Here is a 21,494-nt window from a genome sequence, read left to right on the forward strand (position 1 = left end):
TATGGAATTGCCATCTATCCTAGTAAGAACACATAATTAACCAAGCTGCTTACGTTTCTTAATATATTAATCTTCCAAAAACATCTGTAGGTAAAGAAATATAATTACTCACAGGTAATTAGCCATCAAGTGGGAAAGCAGTAAGTCTCAGCATACTAGCCTGCCCCAAGTTTACTGATAGGGAAGGATTAGCCCAGTGAAGAAACTGAGTTTCCAGCCCTGCCTGAAGGTTAACAGGGTGAGGAGGTTGGTTGGAGGCCAAAATTTCACTCAAAGTGGGTGATTCCTGAAAACAAATCTCATTCTGTATAAAATAGAGACAAACATGTTTTATAGCTTAGATCACGTAGCGGGGAGTTGGAGACCTGAGGTCTAGACTACTTTTACCTCGAAAGCATTCAAGTTTCCCTTGAGTTACTTTTTCTAATGCCAAGGTCAAACTACAAAACTGGCCCTAAACTGCTGCACTCCTTCCTCTGCTCTTTCTCTGTGCCACAAAGCAAGCACAAAATGCTCAAGATAGGAAGAGATGGCTCTGTGACCTGGTGGAAGTGGGGCCACACTCCTGCAAGTACTTTGGTACTCTACACAGGCATTGTTGGAAGAGGGATGGAGCTGGTAACAGGGAAAGGAACAATTACAGTCCTGAGAGTAGATTGATGTGAATTTCAGCTGCATCTTCTTCCTTGCTTCAGAGAAAGAGAGAAGTAAAACTGAGAGTCAGCTTCAAATTCCACTAAATTTCTCCACTTTTATCCCTATGAATTTTAGTTTTGAAAACAAAATTTTCCACATCTTTAAAATGTGTGTCCTTTAGATCCGACCAAAGAGAGCTGCAGAGCTAAGCTGGTAGACACCTCTGGGGCTTCTTGTAAGAAATGCCAGTTAATTCCAGGATCAGATACTTGGCATAGACGTAATAAAGGCTACCTTTATTATAGCTTTAAAATAACACTCAAAATTAGTGAAAAATGGCAGAAGTATTTGTGTGTTTGAGAGAGGATGTGAACACAGATCTGATCTCACACTGCAAATTGCTTTGTTATGGTTGTGTCTCTGAACAAGAACTACTCAGGAAAGTAAGAAAATGTAGTACATAAATTTTTGAGGGTAGGCAGACAAAGCTGTGCAACTTCTTACTGTCTTCGAAGGTATACAGAGTGCAGGCAAAGTATATAAACACTATATGTTATATAATGTTAACCACTCTTTTTCTCAGAAGGTCATTGCCTTCTCATTTCTGGGAATAAATCACATTTTCCACAGTTCCAATGAACTGTGGATTAAGTCTAACTGTATCTGGATCTGACTACAATGCAGAGGACTAGCTCAAATTGAAGCTTTTATTCAGAGAGCAGAAAATAATGGTTTCTATGCCCCTACGCTTAAGAATCAAGGGAGGAGCACAATGAAACCAGATTTACTTTCTTATTTATTATTTCTAAATTCCTGTGAGTAACTAACCTAGTCATATCCTGTGTCACTTAATGGTTGCATAAAACTATTCACGTTTTAAAAGGAAGTGATTGCTCCAGATAATAGCCACACTGTGCTGGGGCAGACCAAGGCACTCCCTCTTTAATCAGATTTGAAAAAAACTTCCACCTTCCAACTTCAGTGACGGTGAGATAATGACTCAGATGGAAAACACTCCATTGGCACGTTCTTGAAGGGAAGAACAGAAATCCACCAGCCTTTCCTCCAGCGGATAGTTTTACTGCCAACCACAGGTATTTCGGTCAATACTTCTTGTTAAGAAATTCATTCCCCTCTTGGTTTGTAGTGGTCAGTGAGCTCAAAACTGAGTTAAACACAAAAAGAATTAAAGTGAGGCTAGGCTGATTCTTTTACTTACGTTAAGGCAAAATTTTAGTCACTCTGGGAGATAGTTGGAAGCCAAGATATTTTCTGGTCTGTGAACAGGTCGTTCTGCAGGATGGATGCAGATACCTGTTTGGAAAAATGGCTTCATTCTCCATGACACCTTCTGCAGTCAAATTGCAGGGTAACAACAGCCACTTCCAAAATAGAACCTATTAATCCAGAAGAAATTAGAGCTGGAATATGCACAAACAAAAACTGAGCAGTGCTGTACTTGGTAAAAGTAAAGAAAAGAACCCCATTTCTTTAGGGGGGAGGATGAAGTCCTGAGACAATTTGCATGCTTATAGGAAATAATTCCAAGTGATACAAACTAGTGCAAAGTTGATCTGTTTTACCCTTTTAAACTAGCCTAATCTTTTTTATCACTGCAAAAGAAACTGAAGACAAATTCTTCCATCTGTTTTCTTTCCAAAAAAATATTTCTTAATGTAGCACATATTTAACTTTTCATGTCTTTATTGGTCTTGGGAACTGGCAACACAATAGCCCAGGAAAATAAAAAACAAATGTATATGCTCATCAGAAATTAATTAATATTAGCTTCACAGCCTGGCAATCAGAACCGTTGGACTATTTCTCTGGATTACTGGCAACCTCCACATCATACCTTACCTTCATTTGCTTCTTTCTCAACCAGTGAAGCAGTATACACCACTGCATGATGGAGTGGTCTCCAGTAGAGAACTATAAGAGTCACTGGGGCTGAGTGGTAAACGTACATGAAAATATGAAAATATTTGAAAAATATGAAAATATAGTGGCTCTGCACCACTCTAATGGAGATGTTTTCCTTTCAGTCTCACACAGCTTCTGCATGGCTTCTGCACCAATTCGCGTGAGCTTTGGCATCTCTGTATCATATTCTGCTGTAGCTTCGTCTTCTTGAGGAAGTTGCTCAGAATATCTACCTCACGTGGCTATTCTATGCTGTCCTCAGAGCATGGGCATTTTCAGTGTCAGAAAGGTCAGCCAGTCCAGATAGGACTGAATAGAATGGGGAAAAAAAGTGCCCCAAAGAAGATCTAACGATAATTCGGTATTATTCAGAGTCTTATTACCTCCCAGCTTATTTCACAATGACATTACTCTGTAGACAATTCTCTTTTCTGTTTTTTCTGTTATTCCAACTGAAAAATTAATGTTACATAGCTTAAGTAATAGATATGCTTTAGTGGAATGAAATGTGCTAGGGTAAAACATACACATAGCTTTACTGACATGTGAAATGTTTGTCTGAATGATTTCATACTCACACAGCATGATGAAAAGTCCATACAAAAATAGGTAAAGTGCCAAATCAGAAGTTTTTTGCTTGAGAAAATAAACAGAAGTCTACAATTTACCCTCTCCCTAAAGTTTAACTAACGTCTTCTGCCAACAACAACACAACAGAATTATATCAACAGAATTATATCAACACTTCTTCTGTTTCAATATTAAGTTCAAGCATCTGTTAACAACTTATTGCTTGTTGTTGTTGTTACGTGGCCAGATCTTTTATCCATATACAACAATGCTGGAGTTAACTTACTTTTCAGTACTTATTTGCTTTTCCCACAGTCTGCTTCTAATTTTATCTCCCACAACCTACAATAACTCGACATTTCTTGTAGTCCTTTTCATCATGGACAGTGTTCTCTTAGGATCCCAGGTCCCTTCACAAGTGGTTTCTGTACTAGAGAGCATTTCTTTCTACACAAGATATTATAGTAACAGAGGTGATCTCTGATAAGGAAATATAGGAATTATGAACAGTTTGATTTATTCACAAAAAAAACCCAAAACCTTACAACAGCAGAACTGCAAAAACTTTATCTGATGAAAATGTTTTATGATTTTGCAAACAATGAATGTGAGACTTGGAATAGGTTGGCTAAGAAGTCAGTTTATTCACCATGGGATTAAAAATGTCTCTGCCAAGAAGTTTGTCTAACCTGTTTTTCAGAAGTGACAGGAAGATTTTATAATCTTCCTGAATTATTCATTACTGAATTGTCTGATAAGTTAGAAAAGGTATCAAAGCTATTTCATTCATAAATAGTACCTCACCTAATTGCCCTGATTTCTATGGACATTTCTCATTGCCTGCTCAAAATGGTGAGTCTGCTCCCCTCTCTAGATGCAGGACTTCTGAAAGCACAAATGCAGTCTATCTGGAAGGTGGGCAGCAGCACATAGATTTACCTTATAATGATGGAACGCTTTGAATTTTGATGCCACCTTTGCCATATGGACATTCTCCTTTTTGCTTCCACTTATTAAAAAAATAAATAAAAGTAAAAATACCCTTTCGCCAATTCTACAGTCAGCCCAGACAACCTCATGAGTACCAACATGCAGCTTGTAAAGAAACAGCAATAGAACATCAAGGTCTCATTAGTTTGTTTTCAGTTTGCACCTCTGAAGATATCTGTTGACCATCTTGTCATCCTGCATATTATTTAAAGCAACTACAACATCAGTAAGATGCCTTTACAAGTCTGCAAAGATACAGTCATGATCCTTTCAGACTTTCACCTCCTTCTGCTCTGTAAAACCAGACAGGAATTCATACAGAAATGCATTCTTTGCGCCTTACAAACCCAGGAGCTGAGCTCTTCTCTGATGGGACAGGACTGACATGATAGCAATGATTTAAACTCCAAACATATCAAAGTTAAGCAAAGTATGTACATACAAAGCAGCAAATATATGGCTCAAAAATGCATGGCTCTTTGCAAAAGAAGAGCAAAGAAAAAAAAATACACAGATTAACATTTTAAACTCTATGTGTGTGTAGCCCTTGCTATGGGCTTCAGGAGAGGCATTTCTTTGAATATCTGCAATATTATCTCAAATTTGAGCATGCTGTATTGCTGCCAGCATCTGAATTAGCTTGTTTAAAACTAGTTCTGCTGTGTCAGTTGCACACTACAAGCACATCCCTTGCTAGATAAAAGAAACTGTCTGAAAAGAGATGGCAGGCTGTTAGTATGTATAGAAAGCTATCTGCCATATGAGGAATAAGTTGCTTGACAGTATTAGAGGAAACAGAATCATCAAAGCTGGACTTAACCACTCATATGCTTGCTAATGAGCACTAATAGCAAATTAGATTACATCAGATTGGATTAGAGCTCTCAGAGAAAATGTCACACACTTTCATCAGCTGTGTGGCAGATTAGACTATGATTCCAGAGTAAAGAAGGAAGGCAACAAGAAATTCAAGTTGCCTTGGCTGGAAAGAATCATAGAATTGTTTGAATTGGAAAGGACCTTTAAAGGCCACCTGGTTCAACTCTGCTGCATGGAAGATGGACACCTACTCTAGACCAGGTGCTCACAGCCCCATCCAGCCTGACCCTGAATGTCTCCAAAGACATTCTTGAAGACTACATCTCTGGGCAACCTGCACCAGAGCCTCAGCACTTTCTCTGTAAAAAATTTCTCTTATATCCAGTCCAAATCCCCCCTATTTTAGTTTGAGACCACTTCCCCATGTCATAATCACAATAGGCCTGCTGAAGAGTCTGTCCCCTTCTTTCTTTTAGCCCCTCTTTAGATATTGATAGGCCACTATCAGCACAAAGCATCTTCCAGAAATTCTGTGAAAGCTGAGTCAGTCACCTACAGTCAGGACAGTGGCGTACGTTTCATTAGAACATTCTACTCTTATGGGCATGTAAATTACTCTGCTGCTTTTTAAAGCAGTTCTTTAGTAAGTCATAAACCCTGCCCACAGGTATTCACATGCCATGACTGCACAGCCCCTGAGAATGTCAGCCCATGTGTGTTGCTGCTTCGCTTCCCCACTCTTTAAATGTGTTTGTTCCTATGTGTCCTAGTGACCGACACCTTTCCAAGTCTCGGCAGTAATGAATCATTTTGCCCTCCTCGTCCTGCTCCTTCAGCGGAGATGAAGTCAAAAAAGCTCAGCACGGTGCACTCCAAAGCCTCGAGCTCCCTCTGCAGCATTTGGGAAGGAATCGTCATACCTCAAGGAACCTATGTGGTGAGGAAACGGATCGTTTAATTTCTGGGAAACGTCTGCTGAAATCTGAGCTAGTCGAACAAATAGTTTCCATTAAATTTTATTCTAATGAGATTCCGTTATGATCTGTTGACCCTGGCAAATATTTTCCTTGCAAACCCCACCCCAAACCACTTTCAAAGGAAACAACTGGAGGAAAGCACGTTGCTCCAGGATTTTCATCTGTGAATGTGCAGTTAACAGCTCAGATTCAGACATAACAGAAGGTGTTACTAAATTACTATGTCAGATGTTAAAAGTGAATTCAAAAGCATTTAAGCAATGAGTTGCGTCTTAAATAATGATTTATATTGCATAGCTCTGTGTTTGTTACTAATTTAGATTCCCTGAAAATTACACAGATGTATGGGATTGTTTTCACACCTCCTCATACGTCAGTGCAGAATGTGGCCACTGAGTTCATACAAACCTATGAAAATCTCAGGTGATGTTGATTTCAGTTGCATGAAAGGGACTGAGGATAAAGGTATAAATTACGCTGATTTATGTAGGCTTCAGTCATGTACGCTTGTTTCTGAATTGAGCACAAGCTACGTGCCATGTGCTTTGGTCCTTTCTTATACGTTTTTGCTTTATAGAGTCATTGTTTTGGCAATATTAAAGTGAGATTTTAATTAATCAGTTTTTTTTGTTTCTTGTTGTTTTTTACCTCTTGTATTGCAATTGGGACTTCTGTCTACTTTCTAAATTAATCCACGCACATTCCTCCTTGGCTTACACTACACATTTTATTCATGTTCATTCCTCCACACACTGAAGAATCTTCAGGAATACAGGGAGAAAATACATCCCTGAGAACATGCACAGCTCATTCCTCCCATGTGACCATGCAATATCCAATTTGTAGCAATCACGGACTCCAAAAATCCTGCTTTAAACTGGTTTAGTTCACAGATGGACTTAATGTCTGTAGCTAGTTCTGTATACTGGCTTTCTTGATTATATGCAAGACTAGATCTGCATAATAGACTGAAACAGGATGCTGAAAATCTAGCAGTTTTATCTAAGGAGAGATTGTTTTGGAGTTTGGAGTTGAATTGGGAGTTTTAGAAATGTTTTGGGAGTAGTAGGAGTTGTACCTCAGCTTGGAATGTGAGACTGGGGAAGAAGATGTAGAAAATGATAATTTCCAAGTTTATGTATCTGCAACTGCAATCTACGCCAAGAATCATAGTTCTTTTTGTGTACTGCAGTGACAGTAAATTGAAGGATGTACTAGAAGCAATCTAGTAATGGGGTAGCTTGGGGAGTCAACCAAAGGAACAAGGAAAGTCCTGAATTACCTATCTGTGCTGTGAGAGAAACCAGTATGGTTGCTCTGAACTTTAGAGACATACAAAACAATGGCATGAACTTGAATTTTCCCATTCAACATAAGTACACAACCTTTCACCTTGTGTAAGAATTGGTTTTAAAATGTGAACACTAAAGATTTGCCTTGCTTCTTCTGTTTTAAAGGTCAGGAGTTATTTCATGTCACAATTAATCTTTGCAAGTAATAAGACCGCTACAACAAGCCCCGCGTTGCTAGTGAATGGCTCAGGCCTCTGGCTCAGGCAAGGGCAGAGGTTCCTTTCTTGAGCAGCTTCCAGGGACATAATGCACATAGCAGTATCTCTTTGAGAAAGGGGCTGTGATACTGCACTTCTTACTCTCTATTGGCTCCTTTCATCAGTGTATAACCCCAAATAATCCTCATTCATTTAGCTGGTAGGTAAAACATTATGTGATAAAGCTCACAAGAAAGCCAGTAATTGTGCACTTACAGGGGAACATACAGGCCTCCCAACTGAGGCATAGATGCATTACTATAATGACAGCCCAATCAAAGCCAAGGTGTAGGGAATTGGCACTACTGCTTGAGCAGCAGGAGATGGGCAATCTCACATTTGGCTCCAAGCACACGTTTTTAATTCAGTACTATGAGACAAGTCAGTTAATCTCCAGGGCATTTTGAGCACTGTGTGGTTCCTAATTAACAGGCCAAGTGGTAACAAGCACAATGACTGGCACTTTGGTTCTGCCAAAGCCCCACACACTTCCAGGTGGCAGGGAGCCCTGCAGTCCCAAGGCAGGGAGCCGAGGCGTCTGAGCAGCCCCATGCGAAGGGGGCCCACTTCCTCATAATAAACTGGAAGCACATGAGTCTCTTTGCTCTCAGACACAAACCGTGTGGCACAGCTGCTAGACGCTACCACACCCCTAAGAAACACCGGCCGCCATCTTCTGACGGCTGCGGGAGAACCCGCCGCCGTGACGTCACTTCCGGCCCGGCTGGCGCGGGTCAGCACCCCGCCGTAGCGGGGCTGGGCCGGGGCGGGCTTCGCGTTCCCGCGGTGGCACTGCGGAAGCGCGAGTGAAATCCGCCGCCAGGGTGGAGTGTGCGCTCTGTGCCTCTTTTGGTGCCGGCTGCGCTGTAGGCCTCAGCCCCATGGATCCCTTTCTGGCTCTGCTGAATTCTTTGTCCGCCTGTCTGTCTGCCAGCGAGCTGCACGACCTGAAGTTTCTGTGCCAGGACAAAATTGGGAAAAGGAAGCTGGAGTCTGTCCAGAGCGGCAGGGAGCTCTTCAACTTCCTCATGGAGCAGCAGCTGATTTCAAGTCATAACGTAGACTTGCTTAAAACCATGTTTAAGAGCATTAAAAGAGAAGATTTGGTCTTACGGCTGGAGCATTTCATAGAGGAGGGAGAAGCCAGCGCTCCTGATGAGCGGCCTGACATGAAGGAAAGACGTAGGTGCAGCTTTTTATTTTTTTCGTTATTTTTTTCCAAGTGATCCCAGTAAACGTGTGTTTGAGGCGTGAGAGTGCTCAGCCCTCAGTTCCCATCTGTGGCTGCTGCTCACGGTGCTGTTGCTGTGCTTAACTGCTGCTGCAGAGACGGTGTCATACCCTGGAAGCGTACCGTGAGGGCAGCATATGCTGCGAGCAGCTGCTCCTTTAGCCCTGGTCACCGAGTCACAGAATCGTAGGGTTTGGAAAGGAACTCTGCAAAGTAGGTTCGCTGACAGCAGGTTGCACAGGTAGACAGTTAGGTGGGTCTTCAGTATCCCCAGAGAAGGAGATTCCATCACTCTCTGAGCAGCCTGTTCCTGTGCTTTGTCACTCTGACAGTAAAGAAGTTCTTCCTTGTGTTTCTGTGGAACTTCCTGTGTTTCACTTTCTGTATGTTGCCCTTGGCTCTATTGCACACCACCGAGAGGAATCCACTCCTGTCAACATGACTCCTGCACTTCAGATATTTGCAAACAGTTATTAGTCTTCTCTCATTCTCTCTTCTCCAGACTGAGGAGTCCCAGGTCTCTCAGCTGTCAGCCTGGTGGTTAATTGGAAGCCCTGCTCTGTACTAGCATCTTCCAGTGCACGCAGTAGCTTTTCATTATAAGTGATACATCAATAATAGTGTTTTGCTTAATAAAAGTATCTTTCTTTGTATGTCCTCACGTATGTATTTCTGCTGTTCCAGGTTTGCAGAAGGTAGTTATCGAAGTTATATGCGAAAACGTTGGGAGAGACTGGAGAAGGCTGATGCGAAAACTTGACCTTTCTGAAGTGAGGATAGAGAGAATAGAAGAAGACAATCCACGGAATTTGCGGGAGCAATTGGTTCAGTCACTTCGAGAATGGCAGAAATTGAAGGGGAAAGATGCAAAGGTGACTGACCTAATAAAGGCTCTTCGAGACTGTAATATGAATTTAGTGGCAGACATAGCTGAAGAGAAGCTCTCACGTCTGAACACAGAAAACATGTGAAATGAAGAGAAAAGCACTTTCACATCACAGATGCAAATGAAGAAAGAAGCAAAAGTGCCTTTTGATCATCTGTCATTGGCTCTGTTAATTCTGCCATTAATTTATGTGCCTTAAAATTAATAGGTTAATTTCAGATCAGGTTATAACTAATGTGAAAACAAATCCTTCCTTTCAGGCAGTGCTTCGCAGTTGGTGCTTCCTTTAAGAGATTTTAACTTTTGAAATACAAATTTTTTGCAGAAAATTCTGAGACTTTAGTTTTGCCCCCCATCTGAAAATAATATATGATTTATTGCAGATTCCTTACAAGTGCCTTGTCTGTAATTACATCCATGGGACACTTCTGAGGGAACTGACAATTTCATTTTATATATATATATCTCATATACACATGTATATGTGTGTGTATATATATACATGAATATTCCAACCTCCTAATAAAAAGTGTATGTATATATATATATATATATACTTTTTAAGTGATCTGTTTGTAACTAGTGTGAAAAGGGGGAAGGAGGCTGAGCTCTTAGCTATGTAGTGAGTCTTCTCTTTGTTTTGAGTAGCATAAGGTAATATCTTCCATAATTTTTGAACACCTTTGCTATCAGTAAAATAATTCAAAGAAGACTGTAAGCTCAGTCTGTAAGACATCAGTGCATTAGGACTCATAACTACTGTAGTGATTTTGTTGTTTTGTTTTTTTGCAAAAAATGTGCCTGGATTGAAAAACAATCTTGTTGAAATTAATTATCAAGTGCCTTTATACACAGAATCACAGAATGGTTTAGGTTGGAGGGTGCCTCTGGAGGTTATGTGGTCCAACTGCCTGCTGAAGCACAAGTACATAGGGCAGGCTGCCCAATACCATGCCCAGGCAACATTCCAGAGGAAAGATAGCACAACTTCTCTGGGCATCCTGTGCCAGTGCTCTGTCACCTGCACAGTACAAAAGTGATTATGGATGTTTACAGCAGACTTTTTTTTTTTTTTTTTTTTCATTGCCTTGAATGTTTTAAGATTTTCTAAAGCTAGTCATCTCATAATCTATATCGGGGAATCGTGGTTGTGTCTGCTGGATGCTGCAGCTCACCTCATCAGTCAGTCACAGTTACCTGTGGTCTTGGTTTAAAATAAATAAATAAATAAATAAATAAAAATGCTGTAACAGGAACTTAGAAAACAAAAATGACTTCTTTTTAGTCAAGGAGCCTGAAAGCTTATGGGAAGAGTACTAACTTTCTCTTTCCAGTGATATCCTGTGAAGATCGGATACCTTTTGTCATTCTTGGTTGGAGTACTACTGGAACTGGTAGTACTTCCAAGTTCTCTGCAATTCTTTACTTTGTTTCCATTCCTTTACGCTTCTAGAAAGTGGCTGTAAGCAACTCACAGTTGAAGGAGCATTTGTAAAATGAGACCAGACCTAAAAAAGTACGGATTTTATGCCTAATGTAACACTGGAAAAAGCTGCACATGCTTCAAGACACATAGGGCAATGGAAGCCTTGGAGTTATTTGTTATGCCAGAGGGGAAAATTCTCTGATATTACTATTGTTTAGATGAGTTGGATTGTTACTGCAAACATTCATCTAGCTACATAGATGATTCCTAAACAGGAAGGCTTTTTTTTTTTTTTTCCTACTGTACCCATGTGACTTGGCTTTGTCCAAGTTCTTGTTGCATGGTGCTATTACTGTGAAGACCAAGTATCATCATGTAGTATTACATCACTACTCTGTATAAATGTTGTTAACAGTCATAATTTTCAAGTTTTTGTTGAAGTTGGTGCTTCTAGTTTAGAAGATTACCCTTGAATACTTGACTGTATTTGATGGAAACTGCTGTAATGTGAACTTCTTGTTTGGGCTTTCCTTTTAAAATACGATTACGGGAATCATTTAAATCATATTAGTGATTATATGAGAGCAAAAAACAACGGGTAATATGAAAGTTCCTCTGGTTTTTGGCAGGTGCAGTTCTTCAAGTGCTTGCTCCAGTACTCTGTCAGCATCAATTCTCAGTTCCAAAGTTCTGGTGGGGGAGGAAATGCTGCACTTCAGCTCAGAAGTTTTAGAGATGTTTTTAATAGTGTTGATCCGCATTCTGCAGTATTTGAAGATTTAATCTTTTTTTACTTCATGTAATGTAGTAATGATCTTTGTGAGCAGAGTGGAAGAGAAGTGAAGTTAGCAAAATGAGTTATGTTTGTGGTGAAGCAGTTTGCAGCAGTTCCAAGTTTAGTCTGTCCACTAACATGTTTTCCTTATCTACTTGTCATAAATCTTCTGGTTTACCAAAGATTCATTTATCTGGAATATTAAAAAGAAGTATATTGCCTACTGTATATAATCAGGGTATTTTTAGAATCATTAGGAATAGCAGTTGTAGCCAAATGTTCATCTGCAAGAAATCTCCTGCCTTAGAAAATGTAAAACTTCAGGATTTGTGCGTAGTTTTATACCATGTAATCTTGTGCATATTTCATTAAATGTATTTCTTTAAAAGCAAATGAAATGGAACTGGATTTGTCTTACAGGGTTGCTGTTTATGAGGAGATCTCTAGTGAGGAGAAAATAAATGGTGGGGACTATTAATGCAAGGAGTTGTGGTAAACAGACCTAGTGTTAACCATGTCCTTCTTGGAACATCAGAAAGGATGGGAGGGCCATCGGGAAGTAGCTGTAGCTTTGAATGCTTTTGCCTGGGGAGGTATACAAGAAAAAAAATTCTGCCAGCCCTTAGGAGCCTAAAATTGAACACAGTGTATGCATGGGACATAGACCTTTTATGAGTAAATAACCGTATTAAAATTGATTTTCTTACTTTTTCTATACTAGTCATGCTGCGGTAAGGATACTGTAGTTGTTTTATAATTAAAATAGTAGTTTACGCCTTGTACTAAACCTGCAGGCGCCTAGAGAATGCATTCAGAAGTCTTATTCTCTGAAGTCTCTTCTGGTAATAGAGTATTAACGCTTTGAATGCATAAGGCAAGTAACTTAATTATTCATTTTAGCAAATTCTCTCTGTGATAATCTGCAGGAATATCTGTGAGAATCACTAAAGTGTTTGTTTTTGTCCCTTGAGACTATTTTGCAGCCTTGAAAAGAGAACATGTCAAAACGCAGTAAAAAAGCAGTATTTCAGGAGAATGTGATGTTGGCAGATTGTTTTCTTTATGTTCCTTTATAGTCCCTTTCACTACATGCCTACTATTTCCTTTGATACTTGAAGATGTCCATAATTGCATATTGCACGTTGATTTTTTTTTTTTTTTTTTTAAGAAGCTGCATTTTTTTTTCCATGACAGTTTAAGAGAAGTTTTCTAGACTTTTAAATTCCCCCTGCATGAGTTGGTTTTTGTGACTACTTCAAATGCAGTGCTTTGTATTCCATTTTTCTCCATTCTTCAAACACAGGCAGCTGCATTTCCTCCAGCCTTTGTTTCACTCCTAAAATAATGGGCTACTTTATGAAATCTAATTGCTTCATTTAATTGTCTAATGCAGACAGCTTAATAACACATGCTGTACCTCAGAGCTCTCGCTGGCACTCAGCATGTCCTTAATACAGACTGTTTTGTTGATTATTTTTCAATTTCAGTTTGATTTCTAGTCACTGTCTTTGTTTCTCCCATGATTGCCAGAAGGTGGTTTGTGTTTTTCTTCCCATTCTCTGCATAGATCACCTATGTCCTTAAAATATGTTCCAGCGCGGAAAATATTGTTCCAAAGTTGTTTTCTCTGTATGATTTATTACTTCTTTCCTCCGCCAGTGTTTTTATTGCAAGTTTTAAGGATGCACCAATAGAACAGCGGAAACCAGTTCACCGCTTCAACTGCATTCCGTCAGAGCAAGAATTATGGGGGTCAGATGAGAGGTATGGGGCTTTGATGCCTGTGAGTAGTACAAGAGCTCTGGAAGAATCCGTTTTCATAACAGTTTTCATAGCGGAGGCTTTACTCCTTGTTGGGAGGGTATTTTGCAGTGGGTTCTGGGAACTGTAGGCTTAGGAGGAAGAAAGCATGAAATGTACGCAGCTGCCAGTAAAGTCCAGATTAATGAAGAAAGAAAAGATGGGCTTCTGTGCAATAAACTCACATGCATTCTTAATGACTACGTGGGCATAAGTTTCTTCAGATCTATTTCTTCCAGTTTCCCCTTGAGAGCATTACTCATTCACTTCTTAAAAACAGACGGTTTAAAAAAACAAAACATTATTAAACATGTTAAAATACGTTGCATAGCTGATGCTAGTCAAGTTTAAATTCACTAATTCCTGTGCTTGGATAAATATTGGAGGTGATTTTTCGTTGTTTTCCAAACAGTCTGTGCTCACAGTACTGCTTGTTAATGGTGATGTAGCTTTCCCTTCTTTCAGCCTGGAGTTTAGTTTGTCAAATCAAAGGTTAATTTCATGTCACTGACAGCTCTATACTTAAGATGGCTTTCAGTCTACATAATAACCATCTGTTGTAGAAAAGTTACAGTTTTTGAAACTGTGTTCTTGAAAGCTGTGAAGGGGTTGATATTTTCTCTAATATGTATTGTGTAATACATTTTAAAGCTATTCTCCAGGTTTACATTCTCTAATGCATGTAATAAGTACCTTTGCTAAGAAGAGTAGCTTAACATTAACTTTGTATCGCAGAGTTCTGAAACTGGCATTTTTACTTCGTAGTTTTCTGGCCTTTTGATCAGACTGTTGTGCTGAGTGAAATTATAGAAGATGAAATTTGCACCCTTGTCGAGGAGGTGTATAAAGATTCAGTGGGGCTTTTCTGATGATGACAGATTTGCAGGTGAGTCTACTGGTACAGACTTCTACGTAAAGCAATAGCACTGCAATTAAAAATGCTCACAATTTTTATTCACTTCTACTTCATACTTCCATTATTCCTGTTGATCACAGGTGGATTATTAGCTCTAGAAGATAATTTGCACAATTTAATAAGAGTGCTTCTTATTGTGGCCAACTTAACAGCTTTGCCACTGCCTGCAGTGAAGATTTGCCTAAGGTGCTGTATGGCAGTATTTCTGTACACTGGTTGGGAAGTGATTATGTGTGCAAACCTGGCACCAGATTTACATACAGCGAGCATATAAGCTATGAGGAAAGTTTTATATAAAAATCATAGAATCGTAGAATGGGCCTGGGTTAAAAAGGATCTCAAAGATCATCTGGTTTAAACCCCACTGCTGCAGGCAGGGTCACCAGCCACTAGAGCAGGCTGCCCAGAGCCTCATCCAGCCTAGCCTTGAATGCCTCCAGGGATGGGGCATCCACAGCTTCCTTGGGCAAAATTGAGCCTCAAAATTATTCTTGCTATAACCTCTTGAATTTTAAGCATTTATACATTTGTAGTTCTAGACAGAATTACCTCATTTTTTCCCTGACTCTTTTGCAGAATTTTTAATATTTGTTTTTTGAAAGATTTGTGGGTTTTTTTTTTTTCTTTATAAAAAAGAGATTCCTGCATCTAGATCCATCTGTTAAATTAAAAAAGGAAACGAAAGATCTGACCATTAGAGCTTAATGCTTTTCTTTTCTTCCTCCAACCAGCAGTCTCCCTGAGAGTTGGTTCCTGTAGCTTCTAGGCATAGTGCCAAATTTTGGAAAAAAAAAAATTGCAGAGAAAACGGGAATGAAAAGGGTGCAGCACCTGGCAGGTCTCGGCCCATGGTTTCTGAGTTCTAAATCCTGTATTCTTTCTTTATGCCATGTTAAATGGGAGTAGAATTTAGTCACAACTTCCTGGCTGTGAAGTCCCTAGTGTGGGAAACCCTGGCTAACCGGAATTACCTTCAAAGCCATTATTCCCATGGCAACTGCTTTGCACGAGAGTGCACTGGGCATGTGGCTGCAGCATGCTCCCTCCTGGCTATCCAGCTAGCTGAATAATGCTGGGAAGCTGTTAGTAATTGGGAGACTTGCTGCCGTCTCTGGTAGCTGACCGTGTCAGAAAGCCTAACTCCAAGTGCAGGAACATTGAGCAGAATTCCTGACTTGATTTTCTCCCTTCCTGCCCCGTTGAGATAGGAAAAACAAGGGAGAGCGGTCCTAGAAATTAAAGCATTTGCCTTTGACATTTCCTAAACATCAGCTGAGCACTTTGTGCTTCCATTTCTGCATCTAACCTGGGCTGTAAAACTCAAACTTGTGTGTCTAACTGCGTGTTTGTGCATGAAGTAACTCATATAAATGCAGATGAATGAAAGCTAATGTGAGCTAAAAAAAAAAAAAAGAAAAAGAAAAAGCACATACATTTTCTAGCTAACAGCTACTTGTAGCTCTGTCATATGCCCCTTAAATAAGTGGATTTCATTATACAACTCTTCCCTCCAAAACATTCTACTTTTTACAAAAATTAGCACTTCTTATATAAAAGAATGTTGCCTCTCTTACGATACATTGCATCTGAATGTCAAGTTCCACACTTGGGCTGTGAGTTGTAAGGGATATTAAGAGGTATGGTGTATAATAGAACTGCAGGTACCAGTCTCTTTGTTCCATACAGCATTTTTTTTCCTTCATTTCCTGGACCTTCACCATTACCAGCACTCCAGCCCTGGCTCACTTTGAGCCTTTCTCACACAAACAAATGAGATCACTGAGATGAGTGACAATTCAAACCTGTGGTTTTGTGTTATGCTAACACAGTATATGTCACTACCGTAACAACCTGACTGAACAGGAGGTACCCAAAAACAGTGGGTTTCACTCTAAGAGCAACACTGTGGATGTGGCCCTTATTTCCATCCTGGCTTCAGTGCACCAAGCAGGTGTGGAGCAGGGAGGTGTCTGAGATCCCAAGCAGCCCTTCAGCACTGCAGTCTCCTCCTCCTGCTGCAGGACATGCCAGCAAAGAGAGACGACTGCAGCTCAGGGTTAAGCTACGGGGAGCTCAATTTGTTCCGTGAGGTCTGAGAAGTTCCCACGGGTTAATTTAGAGGAATTTGAGAAGGAATTATGGAGAAATTAGGTCAGTTCCTTTTACTTAAACAGCACCTATAGTGCCTCGTAGGCTTGTCCCGTTTTCTCCTTTAAAGATTACTTTCATCCATTATCTCCCTCCTACAAACTCATACCCCTGCACATCATGAATGTTGTTGAATGATTATCATACGGAAGCCAGAGGGAAAACAAATACTTGTTTTCTTGGTTTGAAGAGGACTTTGACGTTGCTAGAATCATCCCAAGCTATTCAGATAGGCTGTTTCAGTGGGTTTTAATGGTTTCAAACAGGATATGACAGCCTCAACTCTAGGAAAGTGGCCACTAGTAGAATTACCCTGGTACCTGTATCCTGTTTTTTTTTTTTAAGTGTTATCATGTCAGATGTTACAGCAGCAGTGGCAGCTTCCTGTTTTCCCATGCAAAGAGAGGCAGCGGGCAGCTGCTGGCTAAAGAATGCCGCTGGCTTCTTTCAGTCACGTATTTTGGTACCACAGAGGTGGTGTTATTGAAGGCAGGCAAAACAGCTTCTAACCATGCAATTGAACTGAGACACAGGACCTGAAAAAACCTTTCTTTGTGTGCTCTTAAAGAACTTACTGAACTGCTAAGAACTTACTGAAGACCTTATACATGGATTTTTCTGCAGCATTTTGGTCTCAAACTGATAACAGTATGAGATGCTCTGTATGAGCACTGAAAGCTGGGAGTCCTTTCCCCGTTGTGACTGCTCTGCATCATCACCTTTCTGCGAAGGGTGTGATAGAATGACCCAATCCAACAAAGCATTGCTAGATTTAGTACCTAACGCTTTAAATTCAGGATTGCAGATTTGGGCCAGTGTGAAGTTTGATAAATCTTTTTACTGTAAGAACACAGTTCTGTAAGATTTATTTTTGTTGCATAAGTGTCATTGAAAAATCTCCTTCCTAGCTGGATGCTTGTGAATGTGCAGCAGTAAGCACATTTTTTTTTTTTTTGTGTAACTGCCATCTACTCCATTGAACCTGTTGGTATATGGCTTAATGATATAGTGGATTCAAACTTGGGCTGTGTTATTTTGGTGAAAGAAAACTGTACAGTTTATTATGGGAGACAAAGAAAGTGTTAGATGTGAGAATGACGTGTCTCCCCAATTCACATACGCTTGTGTATGTGTACATACGCATATCTCTGTGTATATATGTATACATATGCATACATGCACACACCCTTAAATAAAGCTATTTGATATCATCTGGAAAACAAGATTTTCCTGACAGTGCTATTTCTCAATACTCTTTCTCAGACTTACATCTATCGCTGTAAGCTGTAAAGAAATGCATCCCTCTGACAATCTCCAAGATCAGCCCCAGTTTTGCTTGAAACAGTTGTGTTGTATTTCAGGGCCAACACTAAATACCAAGTACAAATGCAGGGCCAGCTGCTGCATCTTTAAGGTCAGGCAGAGAAAAAGTGATTTTAAAGCAGTGTTTCAGTCTCACAAAGTTAAATGCAAGAGTTGGCTTATTTCCTAGTATACATTAGAGCAGTCATGGGTTTCTATTACGATCAGCATTTTCCTTCAGTGTAATACTTGATGCCAATACAAATCAGTGATGCTGACGTTAACCCTCTGTTCTTTACCTCGTTACAGCTGCTGCCTGCAAGAGTGAGAGTCAACATCAATTCTTTAATAAGCGTCCATATTTCAGAAACAGTGTGTGTGACCAAAATGAATGGAAGGATCCTTCCTTCTCATTGTGCAGACTTTGAGATGAGTTGTCTGTGGTGCAGATGCTGCTCTCTCCCAAGCTGTCAATGGAGCAACCTGATTCCCAGCCTGTCCATAAATGATTAAGGAAGAAGATAGGTGAGTTTCATCCGCTTCAGTCTTAGGACTCACTGACAAAGAGTACAAAGAATAATTTAGCTCCAAGTTCCTTTTGTGGCAAAGGCAATGGTTCACCCAAGTGAAACTACTAAATTAACCTCACCTTGGCTAGACTAAGTATTTTATATTTGTATATGAATAAATGATTCCTGAAAGTTGCAGGCATTATCATCCACAACTGGATGATAAGGGACAAAGGGAAGTTAGGTTTATGTGGATTTGCAGGAGGGTCTGACCTGTATGGGAAGGGTCTGACTGATGGTGTGCAGCACACAAAGAAGGATCCCAGCACTCTTTGCCTATGTGCACGAGTGTAAGTGTCCTATGGCAGCTTCCATTACAAACCACAGCTAGAGCCTGTTCGTGAGTAAATATTTGACTCATTTAAACGTGAATTACGATACAGATTGAGGACACGATCATAGTGTCTTTAATAGGAACCATGTTCAGGAGAACAAGCTCTGAAATTAATTATTTGCCTTGATTGTTAGAGTATTGATGAGAAAAGTCAGGGCTGCTGATTTTTATATTAGAGTTATATTCCTTTATATCTTACACAGGATGGCTTTCAGCTGTTTTTAAATGTTTTGTTTTTATATTACTATTCTTAGTGTGTTTGAAAATCAACTAATTGACATGACTTAGAGGCAAGACAATGACAAGGCTTTTTCAGCTTTTGTACTACTTCCTAGAAATAATGATAATTGAAGAAAGAGCTAAGAGAGGGCTGCGTTTCCTCTTATTTCTTTTGCAAGCTATACACCATGTAATTTTATTTTCAGCAGCTAGATTATGTCTTTTTACCTAGTACCAGCCTACATAGGTTAACTGATATTTGATAAAAGTTATGTAAATACATTCAAACGAAGGAGACATTCAGGCAAACAAAAAGGCAAAATGAGAACTGGAGTGACTAAGAGTATTATTCGGCAAAACACAGGAGCAAATCTTTTGTTGGTAGCCAAAGTGAGTTAAAAGACTGCTCTTTAAGACCTTGATGCAGAAGGCATTTCTCAGTTTTTAAATCACAGAATCATAGAATATCCCAAGTTGGAAAGGACCCATAAAAGTATTCATGTTCAACTCCTGGCTTTATACAGGAGCACACAAAAATCACACTGTGTGGCTGAGAGCATCGTCCAGCAACTTCCTGAACTCCGGCAGGCTTGGTGCCATGGCCACTTCCCCTGGGAGGCTGTTCTGATTGCCAGCCACACTGTTAGTGAAGAACCTTTTCTTGATATCTAACCTGAATTGCCTTCATGTGCTGCATGACTGCAAGTTTTACAGAGGAGATGATGTGTTGAAGAAACTAGTTCGGTCAGACTAGTAACAGACATGCAGCCAGTGTCAAGCCAAGAAGGGACGCAAAGCCTCATTATGTTTATCTTATTGTTAAAAAAGATGATTCAGCAATCTGGTCATCCTTGATGTGTACATCTCAACACAAGGAAATCTCAGCAGCACTAAAATGGTGATTTCTGACAGGAACCCTGAAACTGCCTTTCTTTAAGGTGAACGTGAATGCAGTGGTAGGGATGACCATTGCAGCTGGTGAGGTGCAGAGGGCTCTGCTGTCTTTCCACCTTCTCTGAAATGCTTTGCAGAGTCTGCTCCCCTCTGCATGTCTCACCCAGGTCATGTTGTGTATACTCTGGATTTATGGATTTGCAAGGCATTTTGCTCAAAATCATGGCATTTCTTCAAAAGACGGATGGGAGCAACTCTCTTGGCTTATATATTGAAAGGGATGTGCCAACTTTCATGTATTTACTTATTAAAATAAAGAGTTTATCATATTGGAATAGCACCAGATGGTAGGGACTGACCAACATACATGCAAACAGAGAAGGAATTTACTTAAAAAAACATTATATAAATTTTGCAGAAGAGGAGAAGCATTGCTTGCTGTGTTCCCATTATTTTTCTTAGTGTTTGTTTCAAGTTGATTTGAGCGCTGTTCCCAATGGTCTTTTTTTTTGTTCATCTGGCATAAGTAAATCTCCTTTTTCTAAAATACTGTCTACTTTCCCTCCGGGTTCTTTTCTGACTGATTCCTTTTAAAAGTCAGTCTGCTGCTTAAGGCTACTACTAGGTATTCTGAGCTGAATGTTTACTATTATATGGCTTATACGTATTTTCTGTGTCAGAGTCTGACCTAGTAACCCTCTTCTCCTCCAAATGCCAAGGGTGATGTTTAGTTTTAAATGGCTTGGTTGCCTAGGAAGAATTGCTGTTAATCAGAACAGAAAAATGATGTTGGCTAATGACCTTTCTTTGGCAGCAGTTTAATACACCATATCAATTGGCAGATAATTTCATTTGATCCTTGGGATAACCTTGAAACTGGAGATATTTTTTGACAGTATGCACCGGTGCCATTGCAGGTATCCATAGTTGCTAATATTTTAATCTGTTACAGTTTTCTGTATGAATTGATTCTGAGGCTGAGGCACTAACTTGGCAGATTCGTTTTACAAATTGATATTTTTAGCAAATATTTTTCAAGACCGTTGGGAATTATCAAATGGTGCAAACAAACACTGAGGGGTTGGACTTGATCCCCAGAGGTCCCTTCCAATCCCTGTGATTTTGTGATTTAACTCCAGTGTACATAAACCAGTGATTCACTGAGAACAGTGTTTACATTTTCATTTGCCTATAAGCTAAAGCTGGTTGCACAGCAAAATGTTGTCAGTTTTACACACATGCGATTTGGAAATAATCTTACCAACGTTATTACCTTCACATACACAAGTTCCAATTCAGCATGCATCTGAATAATGATGATAGTGATTTCTGCATGCAATTTCATGCAGGCAATGTGTGCGTAATGAAAGGTATGTTAACATCCTGAAAACTAGTCGGTTAAGGATTAAAAATAAGACTAAGTGCTATATGAGATCTCTCTATTTATTTTTAAATGCCTTTGTCTACTTTCCTACAGTAGCATGAAGGGCTAATCATAGAGGATGCTGAGTACATAGAAATCATGGTCCA

The 21,494-nt window shown here is 39.8% G+C and overlaps 1 protein-coding gene and 1 long non-coding RNA gene across 2 annotated transcripts; both read left to right on the forward strand.

The window, feature by feature from the left end:
- Window positions 1–8,225: 8,225 nt before the first annotated feature.
- FADD (Fas associated via death domain) lies at window positions 8,226–12,175 on the forward strand. The gene is made up of 2 exons (XM_042813994.1): window positions 8,226–8,646; window positions 9,380–12,175. Exons 1-2 carry the CDS (start codon window positions 8,346–8,348, stop codon window positions 9,664–9,666), a joined length of 588 nt encoding a protein of 195 aa, XP_042669928.1. The 5' UTR covers window positions 8,226–8,345; the 3' UTR covers window positions 9,667–12,175.
- Window positions 12,176–13,206: 1,031 nt separating this feature from the next.
- LOC122158026 lies at window positions 13,207–18,442 on the forward strand. Its single transcript, XR_006168110.1, has 3 exons — window positions 13,207–13,546; window positions 14,348–14,468; window positions 18,258–18,442. It is a non-coding gene; the product is annotated as an uncharacterized LOC122158026 (long non-coding RNA).
- Window positions 18,443–21,494: the final 3,052 nt, after the last annotated feature.

The sequence above is a fragment of the Centrocercus urophasianus genome, unplaced genomic scaffold (assembly GCF_019232065.1).
Source record: "Centrocercus urophasianus isolate 14NV4802_14NV808 unplaced genomic scaffold, USGS_Curo_1.0 seq_14, whole genome shotgun sequence".
NCBI classification, from domain to species: domain Eukaryota; kingdom Metazoa; phylum Chordata; class Aves; order Galliformes; family Phasianidae; genus Centrocercus; species Centrocercus urophasianus.

Coding starts and splice junctions, on each gene's coding strand:
- FADD (XM_042813994.1), top strand. CDS start 8,346: ATGGATCCCTTTCTGGCTCTGCTGAATTCTTTGTCCGCCTGTCTGTCT. Junction 8,647..9,379: donor GCCTGACATGAAGGAAAGAC/GTAGGTGCAGCT, acceptor CTGCTGTTCCAG/GTTTGCAGAAGGTAGTTATC.